The 18,903-nt window shown below is 37.7% G+C and overlaps 1 protein-coding gene across 4 annotated transcripts in view; it reads right to left on the bottom strand.

Annotated features, from left to right (window-relative positions):
* The window catches only part of LOC150085490 (potassium voltage-gated channel subfamily KQT member 1-like), a 225,086-nt gene that overhangs the window by 34,161 nt on the left and 172,022 nt on the right, over positions 1-18,903 (bottom strand). For all 4 annotated transcript variants that reach the window (XM_090374076.1, XM_090374077.1, XM_090374074.1 and 1 more), the window contains exons 3-6: positions 16,784-16,910; positions 10,598-10,773; positions 9,083-9,211; positions 5,086-5,196 (exon numbers count right to left, since the gene is read on the bottom strand). In XM_090374076.1, coding sequence (XP_090230202.1) covers positions 5,086-5,196; positions 9,083-9,211; positions 10,598-10,773; positions 16,784-16,910 — 543 coding nt within the window. The remainder of the gene's footprint in view (positions 1-5,085; positions 5,197-9,082; positions 9,212-10,597; positions 10,774-16,783; positions 16,911-18,903) is intronic.

Below are 18,903 nucleotides of genomic sequence, written 5' to 3'. Positions count from 1 at the left end.
ACTCTCAACAGAGCTAGTGCAAATAGATGCAAAGAAAACTGTGATGTGGGGGTAATGACGTGTTGCTCGTTGAGTATAAAGACTGTTCGACTGCACTAATCGGAAACCAGAATGGAGAAAGCGCATGATCTATCAGACCTTGAAAAAGGTCTTATCTTGGATGCACGTTTAGCATGAGCCGCTACTGAATAATTGAAATACATAACTGGTTTCCCAAAGGCTTCCATCTGAAAGGTTTTTAAAGACAGGAAAGCAAGCGGTTCTTCCACATTTCAAAGGCGTAAATATGGCAGAAAAACGAGCGAAGCAGTCGTACTCTAAAGAGGCCATCTAGTGTGCAGAAAATAACATCTGAATTCAACCAGGCCCAGAATGTTTCTATTTCAACCCGTATCATGCGCAGAGAAAATATTGGATATTGGCAGTCGCCTGCCTATCGGGAAGCCACTTGTTTCAGCGAAACACAGAAAACTCCGCTTGCAGTGGTGACGAGAACGTTGTGATTGGACAGTGGAATAATGGAAGTAAGTCATATGATCAGATGAATCACGATACACTTTGTTTTGCACTGATGGTAGGCAGAGAGTGTGCCGAGAACCTCACGAAGCGGTAGACCTTGCTTGTGTCGTTAAGACAACCCAATCCTCTGGAGTGGTATCATAGCATGGAGAATGTTTTGTTGGCACGGACTGGGTTCATTGATACCGGTGCAAGTCGAATGTCGATCAGGCAGTCCTGAATTTTGTATCCGATCTGCTGCATCCTGCAATGTTACTTTTATCTCGATGGTGATGGCCACTTTATGGATGACAATGCAACAGCGCATCGTCCCAGAATACAAAATACAATTTTTTCTGCTTTCTGAAGTCAGACCTTGAGGTTGTCACAGACATTCTCTCAGATATGCCAGACAAGCTGTACTTGCTACCTGGGAGTCTAAAACGCTGATGGAACTGATATTCGGGTGACACTCAAGTCAAGTGGTCCCAATTTCGGCGAAGTCCGGACGGTCTGTGACAACCAAATCCTCTGCTTGCACCTTCACGATGGTGGGACTGTTAGTAATCCTGGGTATAACCTCCATGCACAAGCACATGGTGGGTGACCACCCAGGTGTGAACCAACGTAAGCAGGGGTCGAGGTGTGGCGCCCACACCACATGGAGGAATGCCGCCCCTCTATGTTACCAGGCAGTACTAGGTGGTAGATGACTCTCATCAACCGGTGAAATACCACCACTTTGCTTATTGGAGGCTTGAAGTGGTGGAACCCATGTTTAGTCTCTAGAGCTAAGTTCCAGTCAACCCTTCCCTATCTCTTCCATCATGCAGTATGATTGATGACTTTTGAGGTTATGATGAACGTTGTGGCGAGATCCAATATTCCTTACATTTCGAGGGTACAGCTCTAAAACGGTTTTCGCAGGCCGGCCGCTAGTTAGTACACCGGACCGAACCTATTGGTAACTCTCTAGGAGGCTTCCGGATCAGCTAGTGTATAATCTTGCTACCTCTACTCTGCCAGATAGTGACTGGAGGGAGTCCGAGTAGTGTGTATGCGGGGAGCATTGTCGAGGCCACGTTATGTCAAGGATCTGGGTATATTCTTCCCACATGTACGCCATATCCAAAAATTTCATTACTTCATACAGCATGTCCCACCCACTTTTTCTTACTATTGAATACACCATGAATTGTCAAACTAATAGAACAAGCTTATCTGCGAAAAGATCTAAACCTCCCAAGGATTTCCTAATTCATTTCACAAATATACGTGGTCTCAATTCTAATCTCAACGATGTCCATTTCCACTTGCAGTCTGCCAAACCCCATGTACTTTTTCTGACAGAATCTCAGTTATCGGCTGATTCAACTACTGTTCATCTCAGATGCCCAAATTATTCGCTGTATGATTCCTTTCGCCTCAAAGGTGGTACTTGTGCATATGTCCGTTCTGATATTCCCTGTCAGAGACTTGGCAATTTGGAATCTCCTCTCTTTGATCTTCTCTGGCTTAAAATCTCTCTACCTCATTGTGTCAAATTCATCTGTTGTCTCTACCGTTCTCCCAACTCCACTAATCACTTGGAGCTCTTTGACTTCCTCTCGTTGCAACTTGACTTTCTCCAGTCCAACTTTCCTAACAGTGAGGTAATTTTCCTTGGTGATTTTAATGTTCACAACTCCAGCTGGCTTCCGTTTTCTAGTCACACCGACCCAGCAGGTCGAGATGCTGAGGCTTTTGCAATTACTAATGACCTAGCACAGATTGTTCATTTACCTACAAGAATACCGGACAATCCTAATCATACAGCCAATACGCTTGATCTTTTTCTCACAAACAACCCTTCTAAGTACACGGTCGAAGTGAGAGGTCCTTTAGGCACTTCAGATCACAACTTGGTGATTGTCTCTTCTCCAATGGAACCTTTATCTCATGGCTATTCCCAACCTCGTGTTGTTTGGCATTACAAGAATGCAAAATGGGATGACCTGCGAGACTTCTTTTCTTCTTTTCCTTGGTCGGATTACTGTTTCAAAACTCCTGATGTCAACGTTTGCTCAGATCGTGTCAGTGAAATTATTCTTGCAGGAATGGAATCCTTTATCCCACACTCCACTTTAAAATCTCGTCCTTTATCTAAACCTTGGTTTTCCAATAAATGTGCTAAGGCTGTTCAAGAGAAGAATGTTGCATATCGTAATTGGCTTGTTTCTAATTCTTCAGTTTCATTTTCTGCCTACACCAAAGCTCGCAACAATTGTAAAGCAGTTATTAATCAGTCCAAACTAGAGTTTGAACAGGCTAAGAGTAGAAAACTTGCTTCTTGCCCTAATGGTAGCCGAGCATTCTGGTCTCTTGCCAAAGCTATTGGCCGCAGCTTTTGCCCATCTCTGCTTCCACCTCTGACCAAACCAGATGGTTCTGTTGTCACTTCAGCCAAGGATAAAGCTGACCTGCTAGCATCCCATTTTTCTTCCAGCTCATGTATTAATGAACTTGGTAAAACACCTCCCACCATTCCCAACACGGTCCATTCAATGCCTCCTGTGGTCTTCCGTCAAAAGGATATCAGAAGGATTTTGATGAATCTTGATGCTAAGAAAGCTCCAGGTCCTGATGGTATTTCTCCACTTGTTCTCAAAATCTGTGCTCCTGAACTTACTCCTATTCTTTGCCGCCTTTTTTCATTTTCTTATTCCAAAGGTGTTTTTCCTTCTGCTTGGAAATTTGCTCATATCCAGCCAGTTCCTAAAAAGGGTGACAAATCCCTCCCATCCAATTATCGTCCCATTGCAATTACTTCTACTCTTTCTAAAGTAATGGAGAAATCAATTAACCGCCAACTCTTAAACTACCTAGAAACCTTCCGTCTGATCAACGATCGCCAGTATGGATTCCGTCGGTGTCGATCCACTGGTGATATTCTGGCTTATGTTACCCATTTATGGACTACTTTAATGGAAAGGTTCGGTGAAACACAAGCAGTTGCTCTTGACATCTCAAAGGCTTTCGATCGTGTTTGGCATAAAGGTCTTCTAAACAAGCTTCCATCTTATGGTTTGCCAACTGTTTTTAGTAATTGGTTATCCAGTTTTCTCTCTGATCGCTCACTGAGGGTGATGGTAGATGGCTCTCTGTCTTCTAACTTCTCCACTAATGCCGGTGTCCCCCAAGGTTCAGTTCTTTCCCCCACTCTTTTCCTCTTGTATATCAATGACCTTCTTCCATTGACTGGAAATCCTATCCATAGTTTTGCCGATGATAGCACATTGCATTCAACTTTCCATTTTGAGAAACCTTGCCCTGCTCAATCAGCTTCAACTTCTCGAAAATCTGCTACCAATTCCTTAAATGCAGATCTTCAGGTAATTCTCCAGTGGGGCAAAGACAACTTAGTTGATTTCAATCCTTCTAAAACTCAGTCTTGTCTTATATCTCGCAAAAAGGATTCTTCTGCTCCTATGCTTATCTTTAGTGACACTCCAATTTCTAGGCAAAAGGATATATCTCTTTTGGGGATTACCTTGACTTCTAATCTCTCTTGGCACAAGCACATTACAAATATTGCTTCCTCTGCATCTAAAAAACTTGGTTTTCTCTTTCGCTCTCGGCGTTACTTTTCTTCCAAACAGCTGCTCACTCTGTATAAATCGCAAATCCGCCCTGCCATGGAATATTGTTCCCACATTTGGGGTGGTGCCCCCAAAACCTCTCTCAGGCTTCTTGATTCCATTCAGAAGAGGGCAGTTAGGTTAATTAATGATTCATCTCTAACAGAGTCTCTCCACTCGCTTTCTCATAGACGTACTGTTTCTGCTGCATGCCTCTTCTACAGATATTTCCATGGGCACTGTTCTTCTGAATTGGCTTCTATAATTCCCGCTCTCTCTTTCAAAACAGTCCGAACACGTGCCGCCACCAGCCAACATCCATTTACTGTCCAACTTCAAACCCACAGAACCAACTTTTCATCTTCCTCATTTATTCATTCAACTGCCGTTTTCTGGAACAACCTTCCTTCATACGTATTTCCTGAAAATTACAATCTACAGAAGTTCAAGTCCAATGTCAACAAATATCTTCTTTCGTCTTCTCAACCTCCAACCCAAGCTCGGTACTAAGTACTATAGGTTCTAATACCTCTCGTGTTTGGGGTTCACATAAAAAAAAAAAAAAAAAGACAGGATTCAACAGAGTGAATCATAAGAAGAGTGAGTGGAACACCGAATATTTTTGTTATTATTGAGGGATACCTGCATTGCGTAATAAGTTAACTGAAATTAAAGGAAGCCTTGTGTTATTAGCAACACAAATAAAATGAAGTTTTTATTTTATTAGTTTTATATAACTTCTGCTAAAAGCTAGCGATTCACTGTTCAATCTGCAAATTTGCAATCGTGGCAAGATGTAACTATCACTTGCTTATATTTGAATTTTTTAAGACTTTAAAAATGAATGATAATACTCTCTATCATCCATATGAAAAAGCATTCCATAGAGTATCCAAGAAACGAAAAGACGCAACTCAGATATTACTTTGGAAAATAATCAATTTGATACTCAACTCACACACCGACTTACCGCTGGAAGGGCGAAAAATGAAATGCCCATAAGCGAACAGAAGGCTGCAATTAGTTTCCCTGGCCATGTTACGGGTACGGTGTCCCCGTAGCCGACGGTGCAGAGTGTAATCTGCAAAGAGAAAGGAGTGGCATTAATATTCTGATAAATTGATTATATGTAGTAGAGGGAAAAAAACATTAAAGATGTTAAAATAATCACTCAGTTTCTATAGTATATTTTGTACAAAATACGTACTTTTTAATATTATCTGAATGCTGTGACTGGCTTATACCAGTTTCATGATTTGTTTTTTTATGATTGCAACATGCATTCCACGTAGGTTTATACCGCTAGTAGAAAACAAGGCTAATTACTCTTAAAAAAAGTGCAGTAATTTCTCTTTAAAAGAAGGTTATTCGCAAAGACTAATTGCTTCGAAAATTCTATGTAATCATCTATAAGTCTCGAGAAACAGGTAATGTGTCAAGAAAAATTATCAATTAATCTTTATAAACAACCTTCTGCTAAATGGCACATGTACCATTGCGTACTGCGAGGTGGTGGTGAGCGAAATTTGAGCGTAATCATTTAAAAATCATTATGCCCAATATTTTGTTGGAAAGCGCAGCGGAGGGTGTAATATTGAATACCTTTGCCGCATCTTTACAAAACTTCCATTTTGTTTCTTCAAGCGAATCTTACCATAGCTGTAAATGCAGCTATGGTAAGATTCGAATGGTAAACTATGGTAAGTACGAATATAGTGTCATTTATTATTTTCACATAGTTTTGTTTCTTTGTAAAAACTAATACATTTTAGGCGCAGGTAGAGTTCGAAAATAATCCACTGTATTACTTTTTTCATTATTTCATTAAATATGTTTGTTGCAATGTGTATTCCATTACACAAGGTTCTTCTTACAATGAATACATTTGCTAGTATATAACACTATTTTTCCAGTATGTACTATTGTTTTTCCCTTGAAATACTGCACGATTATTTTTTCACTCCCTGCTATCATCGTTGCTGGTTTTCACTACTGAAGAAGTCCACCATTACGTAGACTTGATCAATGACTGAATCTTAGTGCAATATTAGTAGCGTAAGAGAATTTCGGATGGTATGAAATGAAGCTGTGGGTCCTTGGTTATCTCAGATGCGCTGTTGCAATTGATGACGTACATAATAGCCGCGATGCTATCTTGTTCTTTACGTTAGCCACCTCATGTGAGTTACCAAGTGATTCAAAAGCTAGAAATTTGCTATGTAATTCCGATGTAAAACAATATTTTGATTTTGGCTCTGCTTTCCTATTACTGTCTTGATTATGGTACACAGATGAGACTAATCCCACATTTGCACTCTAATCGGAAGGCAATATGCAAATCAGGGGATGGTAGCTGCTCAATAACATCCGTTTCCTTATTAACAAACTCTAGAAGACAGCGAGGTTGTCAAGTACACCTGCGCTGACAAAAAGCCGCGTTGTGCCTTCATAAAGGGGGAAAAAGATTACTTCTCATGTATTATTCATTTAAAATTTTAGCAATGAAGCTTCAAGGATGGTTCGCAAAACTACTTTTCCCTTTCCTGAAACGTGGAAAAACAAGTTATAAATGGTCATTAAAGTTGCCACTGTTTAAAGGAAGTCATTCATACCAGCCATTATTACATTGTTAATGTAATAATGGCTGGTATGAATGACAAAAGCGAATATCATCTGGAACGACTGAAATTTGTAGATTTAACGATAGTTTCGGTGGTCGTGTTGCCTGTGTTTATATGTGCTGAATTGCTGTTTCCAACATGTTAACTTTCCTATAATTGTCTTCGACAAGACCACGTCAGTCAGATGGTGGTGGGAGGGATTACTTTTCAATTTGCATTAAATAGAGAATGGATGATAATCTTGGTTATGAGCACTAAACCATATAACCATGCTACAGTTTCCCGTAATCGGAAAGATTGATTACTGAGAATAAATGATGGGGGACAGCTTATATTGACAAAAAATAGATATCGTGGATGCTCATATCGATTGAACAAACCGTTGCCGAGCTGTTGACGTTAGATGACCACAGATGAGATAACAAATATTGGTAACACAGGTTGAACACAAGCGCGCGATCACAAGAGCTTCCTGACACGCCATTAAGAGTTCGTTAAGCTGATAAGCGACAACAAGATGGCACTACAAATATCGTGATTTTGCTTTTGGTAAGCGCGTAAAAGATTTCTTCTTCTTCTTTTTGTGTTTTAGCTTTCGTGCCATCCACTAATGATTAATTTAGAAGCCGACATTTCGGCCAACGAATTTTCACGAGAGGCACAGCGAATTAAGTTGATCTTTCATTTTACGATGGAAACGAAATTCTTTTTATAATGATAGAAGGGAAAATGAAAGGATATACATTTGGAAGTTACTTTTAAAGAATGACGTTATTCGCAGCGGCGAAAGACTTATCTCCATTTTGTTCTTATAAATTTCTTTCAGTGCTATTATGGGGTCAATGTACTTTGGCCATCTGTCGAAGTTGAGTAATAAAATAAATGTTAAATGACATTGAATGTTTTCGTAGACAGCCGACTTGGCACATTTTCCAAGACGATAAACTCTGTCATTCTTGAAGTCCGAATTGTCGAATATTCTTTTTTTTTAAACCCAAGTTAGCATAAAAACTATGATTTAGTAATAGACTATTACAGTTTATTGAAGGCTGTCGCTTCTCTGGCATTCTTTCAGGCTGCCAGCAAGATTGGGGTCAGTTCACAGACGTTTGCCTCTACTGAAGAAGTTTAAGAAACTAAGAATAAAGTTTGTCAACGTGGCTTAGGCCACGTGGCTTAATCCAGAATATTACTTTTTTATAGCACCTCTAAGACAATAATAGTAACTCGTAAAAAAAGTCTTGAGTAACTGAGTAATTACTGAAATAGTTCCATTTAATATTTTAATAGCAAAATGAAACTATTTCTTTTATTAGTTTGAAATGTTGGATTTATCAACTTGGTAACCGTATTTTATGCACATATTTACTTAAAATTCATTTCAAATCCTCGATCCTAGACATCGTTTCTGAGATTCAGTTCCTCCTCCTCTTTCACTACAGGCCACATTTGCTACATGTACTCTACAGTCATATTCCTTACTACGTGCCAGCGTAAATGCTTACAGAAGGAACTAACACATTAAAGAAAAGTGCCTCTTGGCTCTTTATTTCTATTTAAAAACAAAAAATTTGTTGATTCGAGGTCAGAATTCGATTTGTACTTTCAGTCCATAGACTACTGTCCTCAGGCATAAACAAATTATTTTCTAGAAATCTTTTTAGTTAAAGTACGACATATTAGAAAAGAAAAGTTTAATCAAATTATGTGGCTTACACTCAACTCGCTTCCGATCCTCTTGCTGTGGTTATAAGAAGTAATTGAGTTTGTGAAGGACGTGCTCCATTATAGTAAAACATTTGTGCAACAGACCGATGATTCTCATTGGGTCTGTTGCACTCGATCATCTGGGGAAACGCGGCCAGGTGGAGAAAGGCTATCTCGATGCCGTTTCATCTGTTAGCACTGAAAAAGCCTAAAACTCTTTCTGTTTCGACGTTTTACGCTTATAGATTTGTTACAAAGGATTTTGTTTGAATATGGCAGATATATAGTTTCCGTTTTGTGCGTACGATTTCCGTTTTTGGTGATTTTCTTTTAAGATTTACAGAAAAATTGCTAAGTCGATCTCAATCTCGCAGATAATATTTTGCGATGTCTCTGAATGGGATGTTAACTAATTAAGAACCGATAGCTGCACTGCATCGTCCATGGTATTATACCATGGTCGTTAGATACTATCCATTGTCCACGGTCTAATACAAACCTGGCACCTTACAGAAGCTGGTAGAGTCGTGAAGGACATTGAGGTGCGAAGTCGCTCGATATTGTAGGGTCGCTATGTTTTTAATATTTTGGCTGGTACGTGTATTATACCATTAATAAAATAAAATAATCTTGACTTACCACACCCCACCAAAGTGCGTCTGCAAAGTTGCTGAAGTCTGTCGGATTGGCTTCCTTTTCGGCCAGAAACACAAGAAATGAAGAGAAGATGAGTCCCAAAAAGCCAATGTATAAAGTGGTGATGAGTTCCTAGAAGTAATCAACACATACTATGTAGAACAAATTACACCTAATTAATACTGTTTCGGTTCTTCAGCAGTCGTGAAAGTTTAAAACAGTAAGTTGTCTTTTCATTGAGAAGTTAGGATTTAAATTACATTATAAATAAGCCCCGCTATATATTAGAGAACAGTCAATTTTGTTTTATATTTGCACACACAAACAAACTGCTCATAGAAAGCATGCAATTAATGCACTCTGACGCACGCACCCGTGGCCTTACTTGCATTAGTGGTAATTTTAAACAGTCCATTTAAGAGTGGGAGTGGAGAGAAATATATATCACTATAACGGTGTTCTTTTCTGTACCTGCAGCGTTTTGCATTGCTTATGTTTGTCGGCTAAGGTAGTCGTTGGATGTAAATCGATCACATGTACCTGGTAGAAATCGCAAATAGCTGTAGCAACGTTTGAATCTGCTCCAGGACTTCCATCGTTCTTGTTGCTATATGAAGATTTGTCAATCAGAAGCACATGAGGTAAAAATCAGGATTTTATAAATGTTTGAGTAAAAAAAAAAAAAGATATAAAATGCAGATGCTCGTCTCACTAAGGTAAAGAGGAGAGAAGAAGATCCGCTAAGCTTTTAGTAAAATAATTTTTCTGACAATTTAGGTAGTATGTGTCCTCCTTCCCCACACTATTTGTGTACAGTAAAATGTGCATATGACCAGAAGTTCAAGCCGAGGACAAATTAAAGAATCATCTAGACATTTTTTTTTTAAATTTTCTGTCCTTAATATACAGTTTATTTAACCATTCTGCATTTACTTTACTTAATTTATCCTTTTTGGCAGTTCAGTCGGCAGCATACATCGCCATATGCCACTTGTTTGGGGAGGTTTGTGTCGATTCTGTAGAAGACTGAAGGAATTCCTGAAGTCCTCCTTAATCGTGGATGTGGTTTGCTGATCACTGGAGGAGGGAGCAAAGTTTTTTCCAGTGAGTTATTCTGGAATTTTTACAGCCCCCACAACATGCAAATCTGCCGTGAATACATGTTCCCACATAACACACATTACTGCCACATGAGGAGGGAATGTTGTTTCCTGCTATCCACAGCTAACAAGCTGGATAACGTGATTATTAATCTTAACTTCAATTTTTTTTAATTATTTGTCTTTTAAGTAAGGCTGAATAAAATATTTCTCATTCAAATACTGCTTATCGAAAAAAGGCCAAAACAAATTTATTAAATTAAAAAATCACAATTTTAAATTCTAGTAAAATTATAAGCTTTAATTCGGAATTTCTACGTTTATATTCAATTTAATATTTGAATACTGGTGACCAAATAGGGAATTACTTAACAAGTTAGAGGAAAAAAACTTTATTTGAAATAATTATTTCACCTACCTGTCGATGAGCATATACAACGGACCCCAACAGCTTCCAGGTCCCACCACGTCGATCCATTCGAACCATGCGGAGGATCTGAAAGAATCTGAGACCACGAAGGGCAGAGGTAGCGAAAACTTGGCCGCTGCTTCCAACAGCCAGGACAACGATGGAGGCGACAATGACGATGACATCTGAATCAAAAAAGGAGCTCTGTTAAGTCTGTTTACCAACATCGTAATCACTAAAGACTTGACAAACATTCCAGTTAGCTAACACATTCATATACAAGTGTAGAAGCTACACTATAACAGATTGAGGTTTCTCTTTCTTTAATGTATTCACTAAATGTTAAAAAGAAATGACCAATCAGCACTTAGAAAGAATAAATAACAAACACATATTGATAAAATACAATACCTAACTATTTGTTCTCTTCGAATAAACTGGATTTTATTGCAGTAGTATGGCAAGTTACTTTGTCGTGCTTTTAGATGTGTCAGTACATATTATTCAGTCAAACTTGTGGTTCGTCATTAGAGTCCGCATTCATCTTTGGCAAGTTTTACTTCAGTATCAGTTGTTGCATATGATGCAAGAAAGCAAGCTTATAAAGCATTAGTCATAAAAGAAAAAACTTCCCACTACATCACCTGGCCATCCCCTCCAATAGTTTGTCTAGTTCTTCCTTCAGTTTATTCAAACTCTCCACTGACACAACAACAGATGGAAGTTTGTTCCAACAATCAACCAACCGATGGCTGAAGGAAAACCTCCACACATCTATCATGCAATCATCCTTCTTAATTTGAAATTATGTCCCCCTCGTGTATGTAGTTTGAGCAAGAGAAAGAATGCTATCAGCATTGAGCTTGCTCAATGCATTCAAATATTATCTTGCATTCATTACAAACGGATGATCCAACTATACTGTAAAAAACATTCAAACCATTGCTCTTCGGACACCTCAAGAATATCTGTAGCGCTCGCTAGGTTGATGCCGAACCAACTCAATACACAAACAATGTTTTCTTCATCCGTCTCCACACAATGCTTTTCCATTATTCCAAGCATAGGCCCTCCTTGACAGCATGTGGATTCACTGTTTTTCCACTCGTTTGGAGAAGCTTGGGTTCGATTCCTGTCGACGACTGAAGTCATTTCGATCGAGGTTGTAGTTAACTGATCTCAAGCGGAGAGTAGGGTTCCCCCCCTGTGACTTATTCTGATTTTTTTTTCTGCATAGCATGGAAATTGAGCAATGAACACACTTCTTCAGACATAACGCACTCACACTTAAGTGACCTTGCGGATAGCACATTTGGTTATAATTATCGTTCCTTCATTCCGTGTGGAAAAGACCTGGATTCCAATATCGTCAATAACGCGAGGAATTTATGGTTTTCTTTGCATGCCGTGGCCGAGTTAATTGGTCTCTGAAGGGCGACATGTTTTTCCCAGAATTTAGTTTTTTTTTTCTTTTAACCAGAGAATACATGAAATTTAAAGATATAATAAACACAGGTGTATGAATAACTCTAAAATTGAAAATATTTCAAAATATTTGTTCCAAACATCAATTTCTACAACGCCCCATCACCACTGCAGCGGACAGATCGCTGACTGCTGCTGATCCAAGAAAACCATAATGTAATGTCAGTTCGGATGTGGGCAATCCGACATCACTTGAAGTATGTTGTTAAATTCTCGGAGGAGTGTTTCAATGCCTGACGCGCCATGACTGTTATGGTTCTCTTAACCCGATCTCTAGATGATTGCGTCAATCATCTAGAGATCGGGTTAGGAGAGATCCAGTTATGCACTAGCATACTAGAAATCGTGAAAACGCTGAATGAACTTCCAAAGCAACAAAAATTATGCGGAAACTCCATTCTTCTTTTTTCTTTTGGCGATAATAAGCAATCCACTTTGAATTCAACTCACCTTTTTTTGCAAACTTTTTAAAGTAGATGCCTCTTTGCATATTTACGTTCAACGAAATGTAGCACACAGTGTCCCATTCCCATTTTAAAGGTGATGAATGTATAAAATTAAGTACTTTTATACCACGTATGAAACTTTTTGCATAACTTCAACAAGCTATGCTTGAGAGGCGTTAGCGCAACCAAGCAATTAAAATAAGCTAAATTAGAAAAAAAAAATGAACGAAGCGAATTAACCCGCACAGCGTCATGAAATCCTATAATGATATGGTAATATCCTGTCGAAATAACGCGTGGAATTTCCCTAACATTTTCGTTTTTAGATGTTGGATGTCAAGCAGACATCCAACAACAAATTAGATAGCAAAAAAGAAAAATCTGAAAATACATAAGAATAAATGCATAAAATAAATAAAGCGGAAAAGTCACAAAGCAACAGTCAATAATACCATAAATGAATCTTATAGAATTTCCGCAGAAACAGAATTTCCTCAGTCCTTACAGAGTCTTTTGAAGACACAAAAATCGTTCATTACATTTGATCTAGAGTTCATGGGCACAAATTCCAAAGAAATGAAAATTCTTCTCTTCATTAATTTGTAGTGTAGCGTCCAATTCCGTTGCAATGAGCTTCCTGTAGGTTTTGTCATTTCATTACCTTGTTCGGGTCGATTTTGAAGTCTCTAAAGAGCTCCAGAGTATTCGCTGGAAACGGCCGCCTTAATCCTTCCGTGTGATGGAGAGCGCTTCAGAGACTATGAGGGTATTGAAGTCGGGCCCCAGGCGTGGCCTGACCACAATATTATCATAGCCTACTTATTCCCACTGAACAGCCCATGTCTGTCCCAATGCAAATGATTAAAACAGATTAAACTGAAAACACGCGTTTAAATATGGCTGACATCCTGTAATCAGGAAACCACTCAAGAAAACCTAAAAGATGAAATCAAAACTTCAATGTAGATCAGAAAGATCTAGCTCATGCTTGTTTTGATTATATTTTGATATCTGTGTTCGTGACTTTTTTAACCATGTTAAAATACAACATAATGCAGTACTTTATTTGCACAGTCCACATCTATTGTTATTACACACTGAAAAGTTTTTCAGCAACTTGTTTTCAATCTAAAACAAAAACTATGTATAAATGAAGGAAGTATTTTCTTTCCTAATTAGATATTCAAATCTTACTGTAAAAGGGAGATTTTTATGAGTCTTCCTTTTAATTCGAGCCCTTTAAAATTCGCTATATAACAAAAGATTTATTTTACTTTCATGTAATTATTTTGGTACTCACGCATTCTATCCTAAAACAGAATTCATTTTTTGATTATCGTTCCAGCATCTTCTCGGTGAAAAATGAACTCTTATTTTACATTAATCAGTACGCTGGGAACCAGGAAAGGTGGCGCTGATAGCAATATAAGTAAATTAATAGAGCTATTCGCAAGGCGTTAAGAAGTAGCATGTGCTTCGATGTTTAGCAGCGCTGGGTCTATTATACCCTAACTAATGGTAAGACCGATGATAAATGGCTGCGTTTTGTAGCAAGGGTTCACGGTTTTTGTTTCTGCTGTGGGAGGCTCGAGTAATTACATCCAAGTGAGCAGCTACAGCTTTGATTACTTCAAACACCAGGTTCGCTTATCGTGTGTGTTTTTATTGGAATCATCATCAAGGTGTTTTCTCCGGTTCCAGTGAATTTAATAAGAAAAATAGATGATGGCAAATGGAGTGAGGGGAGATAGATGGGTCAGGCCTTTTTGAAGTACGTATAAAGGTCGAATACGCCCGTAAATGATAAGCAGGCGCCAGTGAAATGATGCAGAAATAAAACAGGACACATTAACAGGAATGAACAAAAACTGTCTGCCATCACCACAGGGGACGTTGCACGTTGCATTGCACAGTGCTTGACAGAACTCGTGAAACGCTGTGACTAATTTTTCATTTTTATCTCCAGAAGTCGCATTTTGAGGTTGAGGGTTGGATAAAAACATAAGCGATGGCAAGGGCAGCATTATTTCATTCTGATCTTTTGTTTACAGTTTACATTTTATATTAAAAAAAAAGAAAAAAAAATGGAAATGTTTGTTGGGTTTTTTTTTTTTGCATAACAAACAATAATAAAAACAGCAATGAAAAAAGCCTGTCCTATCCATTCTCTAGTTATTCCATTGCTATCTGCGTGACTGAGATGATAAGTATGAATTAAACGTTGTAGACTTAATAATGTTTGTTTTTCTCTTGCGGTAATGGAGCAATCATGCGATTCTCCGTGTTCGCTTTTTTTCTTGTCGTTAGCATTTCCTTTTGCCCTTCATGCGACCTGACACTTCACTTAATGTGCTTAGGTGCGTCGTAGTTGAATCACGTGACTACCGGGACGATATGATTCCTCTATTTTTGGTCCGGGCTAGTGTCTATTTATCATGATCAGAGAGAGAGAGACTCCTCCCTTCCTTCTTTTCCCTGCCGTGGTTTCTCTCTCATTTATACTAATATTTCCCCACGTGCTAACTGCGGATATAATCATTTATAACGCCACGGATATTATTTCTTTCTCCTATTATAGCATATCATTCTCACTTGTCCCAGCCATTACCTCTCCGATTTCGCTGATCGTGTTCTTGCATTATACAGTCGTTAATGGACATTCACATTCTCCTTGTAATTCAATAGACGACTCAGGGCATCCACAGTTAAAAATTTTTTTTTATACTCCAGCCAGTCAATCTATTAGAAACTTTGGACATTTTATAAATCATGTAATGTGATACAGATCTCAGAAATCAGTTCTTAAAGACCATGACTAAATTTAATTAGTTCAATAAAGAAATGTTTTGCTGGATGAAAAATTCTCGTTTTTTTTTCACAGCTAAATTGAAATACATGCAATTCCAGACGCAATACTTATTTAATTTGCACAAAAACAAAGAACAAAAAAATGACAGTGTAGAAACCGCTGAAGGCAGCAGTCAATTTTTTTTAAATATAATACAAAGAGGGGGCACTATTTCCACGTGATAAAGTTTTAATTTAGTTTTATACACATGTACAATCATACATTAGTATTAGTATTGAAATGGCATAATGATACAAGGAAGCGAACTTATTTCGCATCTGCCAAATAAAATCCTCTCATATGTAAAAAAAAAAATCTTAATATAAAATCTTAAGCCGTCTATAATCTATAAAATCTTAAAGCGTCTACAGTGACACCTTAAGATTTTATAGTTATGCCGTCTGGTTCTTTACTCACTCATCAGTGAGAATATTCCTCCCTCATTTATTTTATTAATTCCCCTCAGTGTATTATACATTTTAACCAATTCAAATCCTCCCCAAAAGGTGTTTAGTTGCCAGGCCCAACAGATCATCTTTTAAGTCTCATATGAAGAATGGAATAATTCTATTGCTAAACTAGTGACAGACATTCATCGTATATAAATTAAACTGCAGAAGTGGACATATTCTCGCTTTCCTTCATTCTATGTGGAAGGCCTGGGTCCGAATCAGTTACGAAAGGAATATACACGTATATGGGCTTTAACACCATGGCCGTGTTAGTCGATCTCAAGCGAGGGTTGTATGTCCACCCCTTTCCTCTTCCAAAAAACTCGGGTTTTTCATCCAACAAAACAGAGAATACATGAAATTTGCAGCCTCTTCATCTTCATAAATTTTGCTACTTTGGTGAAAACAAAATGCATAATAATTGAAAGAAATGTTGGTGCCCTTATAGCGAGAACGTAAAGAAGTCACAGAGGACACTTTCTGATTTATATTTTCCTGGGACTAGGGTTGGTGAACAGCAAGGGACTTCCTGGCTTTGGACTCATCTTGAGGTGTGTCATGAAGTTATTGCAGAGACACACAACTTTTAACTCATTTTTTTATTTGTTTAGATGACATTCTGGTTATCTATCTTTTTCAATTTTCTAAATCTGTTTACTTGTGATAGAAATTTCTCATACAGACCCCCACACCCAATGAGCTGTTTCAGGGATGAGAACTACTGGAACGTAAATAAACAGCCTTTGATGCTAAATTTTATTAAAACAAAAAGTTTTTATTAGATGTATATTGCGTAAATTCTTCCCGCAGGTAAAGTAATATTTAAATTTATAAGTTTTTGTAATAAGAATCCAAAGATCATGCGATCGTTCTTTTATGAATATAACCTTTACATAAAATTATTATTCTGATAATAAAAAAATCAGCTAGCATATTAAGAATTCATGCGACGAAGATTACTTACCAATAACGCAGAAAGGACTTCGTAAAAACTTTAGCCTACCAAGCCACCCTTGGTATCTGGATCGACAACCCGACGACCATATTCGGAGACAAAATTCCACGCCGAACCAAACTACCATCACGATCTCCTGTAAAGTAAACACACTTGAAACATCAGTAAACTTGCTCAAGAACAACACTATTTTGATAACATACTAATTCTGAATGCTTGATAACCGTATAATGCATCACTTTTACTTTACCTGTTTAAATTTTCATTCCAAAATTGTTGAATCTATATTGTCCTAACTTGAATTATTATGTTATTAATTTGGTCACACTCTACTGATAGAAAAATATTAATGATTACTTCTCAACCTCTTATGTATGTCATGTTTTTATTCCATGTTAAAATTATTGTATTTAAGAATAGGCGTACGTTGAATAATGTTTGGAGAAAGGGAAAATCATTATCAATATTAGTCCCATCTTTTCAGATTTTGAGGATTCACCCAATTTATAGCTTTTGTTCTTCAATAATTTTGTCTTCATAATAAGTTCAATTTTTTTGTTGATTAAATTCATTCCAAAGCTGCATTTCACGAAATATTTTTCATATTAGGCTTGGGCCTCATTATTAGTGGATCACCCAAATGATTTAAAGGAATGAACCATAATACTATCAGCTTTCTAACAGAAATGCAGAACTTCAATGGTGCATGAAACATATATTACAAGGTAATGGTGTGCTAACGGGTTATCAGTTACTTCAAATAAATATGCTTTGTTCATAACTACAAGTGTCCTTAGATTTTCGATAGGACATTGTACTATAATTGATGCTTATTTTAAAATCTTTCAGTTTATAGGATAATTTAGACTTACTTTTTATGTTCGTTTATCATTTAGCTATTTAGGACGAAAATTTAAGCATAACTACATAAATGGCCACAAAGGTGTATTCATTTTTATAATATCCAAAACAATATTTTTACATCTAAAATAGTACAGACCTGTTCATGTATAAAATAAAATACCTGACAACTGATATGAAGGCGCTTGCAGACTTACTGTATGCCTGATTAGAAGCGCAAAGCTGAGGTATTGGCTGGACTGGCACAGGATGATGAACTTAATCCTGTAGAACAGCTTTAGGATGAGCTGGAACACCAGATCACGGCGCAGCTGTTCCTCTAATACTGCAGTGAGGAAGGAGTGAAACAAGTTGACAGCATTTCCATAAGGTTCATGGCATCACATACATAATATCTTCACGTATATAACGATGCCGAATAATTAATTAGACGCAAATACGGGAAATTCCTAATTAGAATTAAGTTATTGCATTTTCAAATCTACGTGATTCACAAAATATGATGAAATTCTTATATTCGTAACTCGCTGGAGTTGTAAACTCTATGAATATGTGGCCATCGCCGAGGTGTAAAGGAAAATTATATTTATTATTAGCCAAAAGCGATTAGTCTAATTATTAATTTTAAGAATAAAAATTTTTTCTCGAAAAGTACTGACGTTTGCATACGTATAGTGTATGCATAAATATTCAACATATACTGTATGTATGTAAACAACACAGAATACAACCGCCCTCTCCACACTGGGTGGAAAAGCCGAGGGTTCGAATTCTGTCAATGACGCCAGCAATCTTCATGAGCTTTTGTCTCAAAGTGGCTGAATTAGTCGGTCTCTGCAGAGGAATGCATTGTTTTCTCTCCCGTAAACCGGGTTTTTCATGCAACAGACAGGCAAATCGACCATAGAATACGTCATATTCTATGGTCGATTTGCACCATATTCTATGGTTGAATGCACCATATAATCGACCACAGAACTTATTAACTTTGGAGTACTATTTAGTGCTCCAAACGTCACTCTCTGCTCGCAGAGCACCCCCAGTCTTGTCTATTGCAACTACTAACATCAAAATAAGTAAATAAATCACCCATGACAGTAGCGGTCACCAAAACAAACAAACTGTGACAGCAAGAGGACAAACGAAATTAAAGACCACTGAAGACCAACCGTAAGCAAAGAATATCACATAACGGGAAGGTATGTAATATTATTTGCGTTGGATTGTCCGATTTCTTTTCTTTTCTTTTTATTTCCATGCATTGTTAG

Source organism: Mastigoproctus giganteus, chromosome 5 (assembly GCF_048544385.1).
Source record: "Mastigoproctus giganteus isolate SK-2022 chromosome 5, ASM4854438v1, whole genome shotgun sequence".
Lineage (NCBI taxonomy): Eukaryota > Metazoa > Arthropoda > Arachnida > Uropygi > Thelyphonidae > Mastigoproctus > Mastigoproctus giganteus.
Note: the sequence above shows the minus strand (reverse complement) of the source record. Positions and strands in the feature narration are given on the sequence as shown.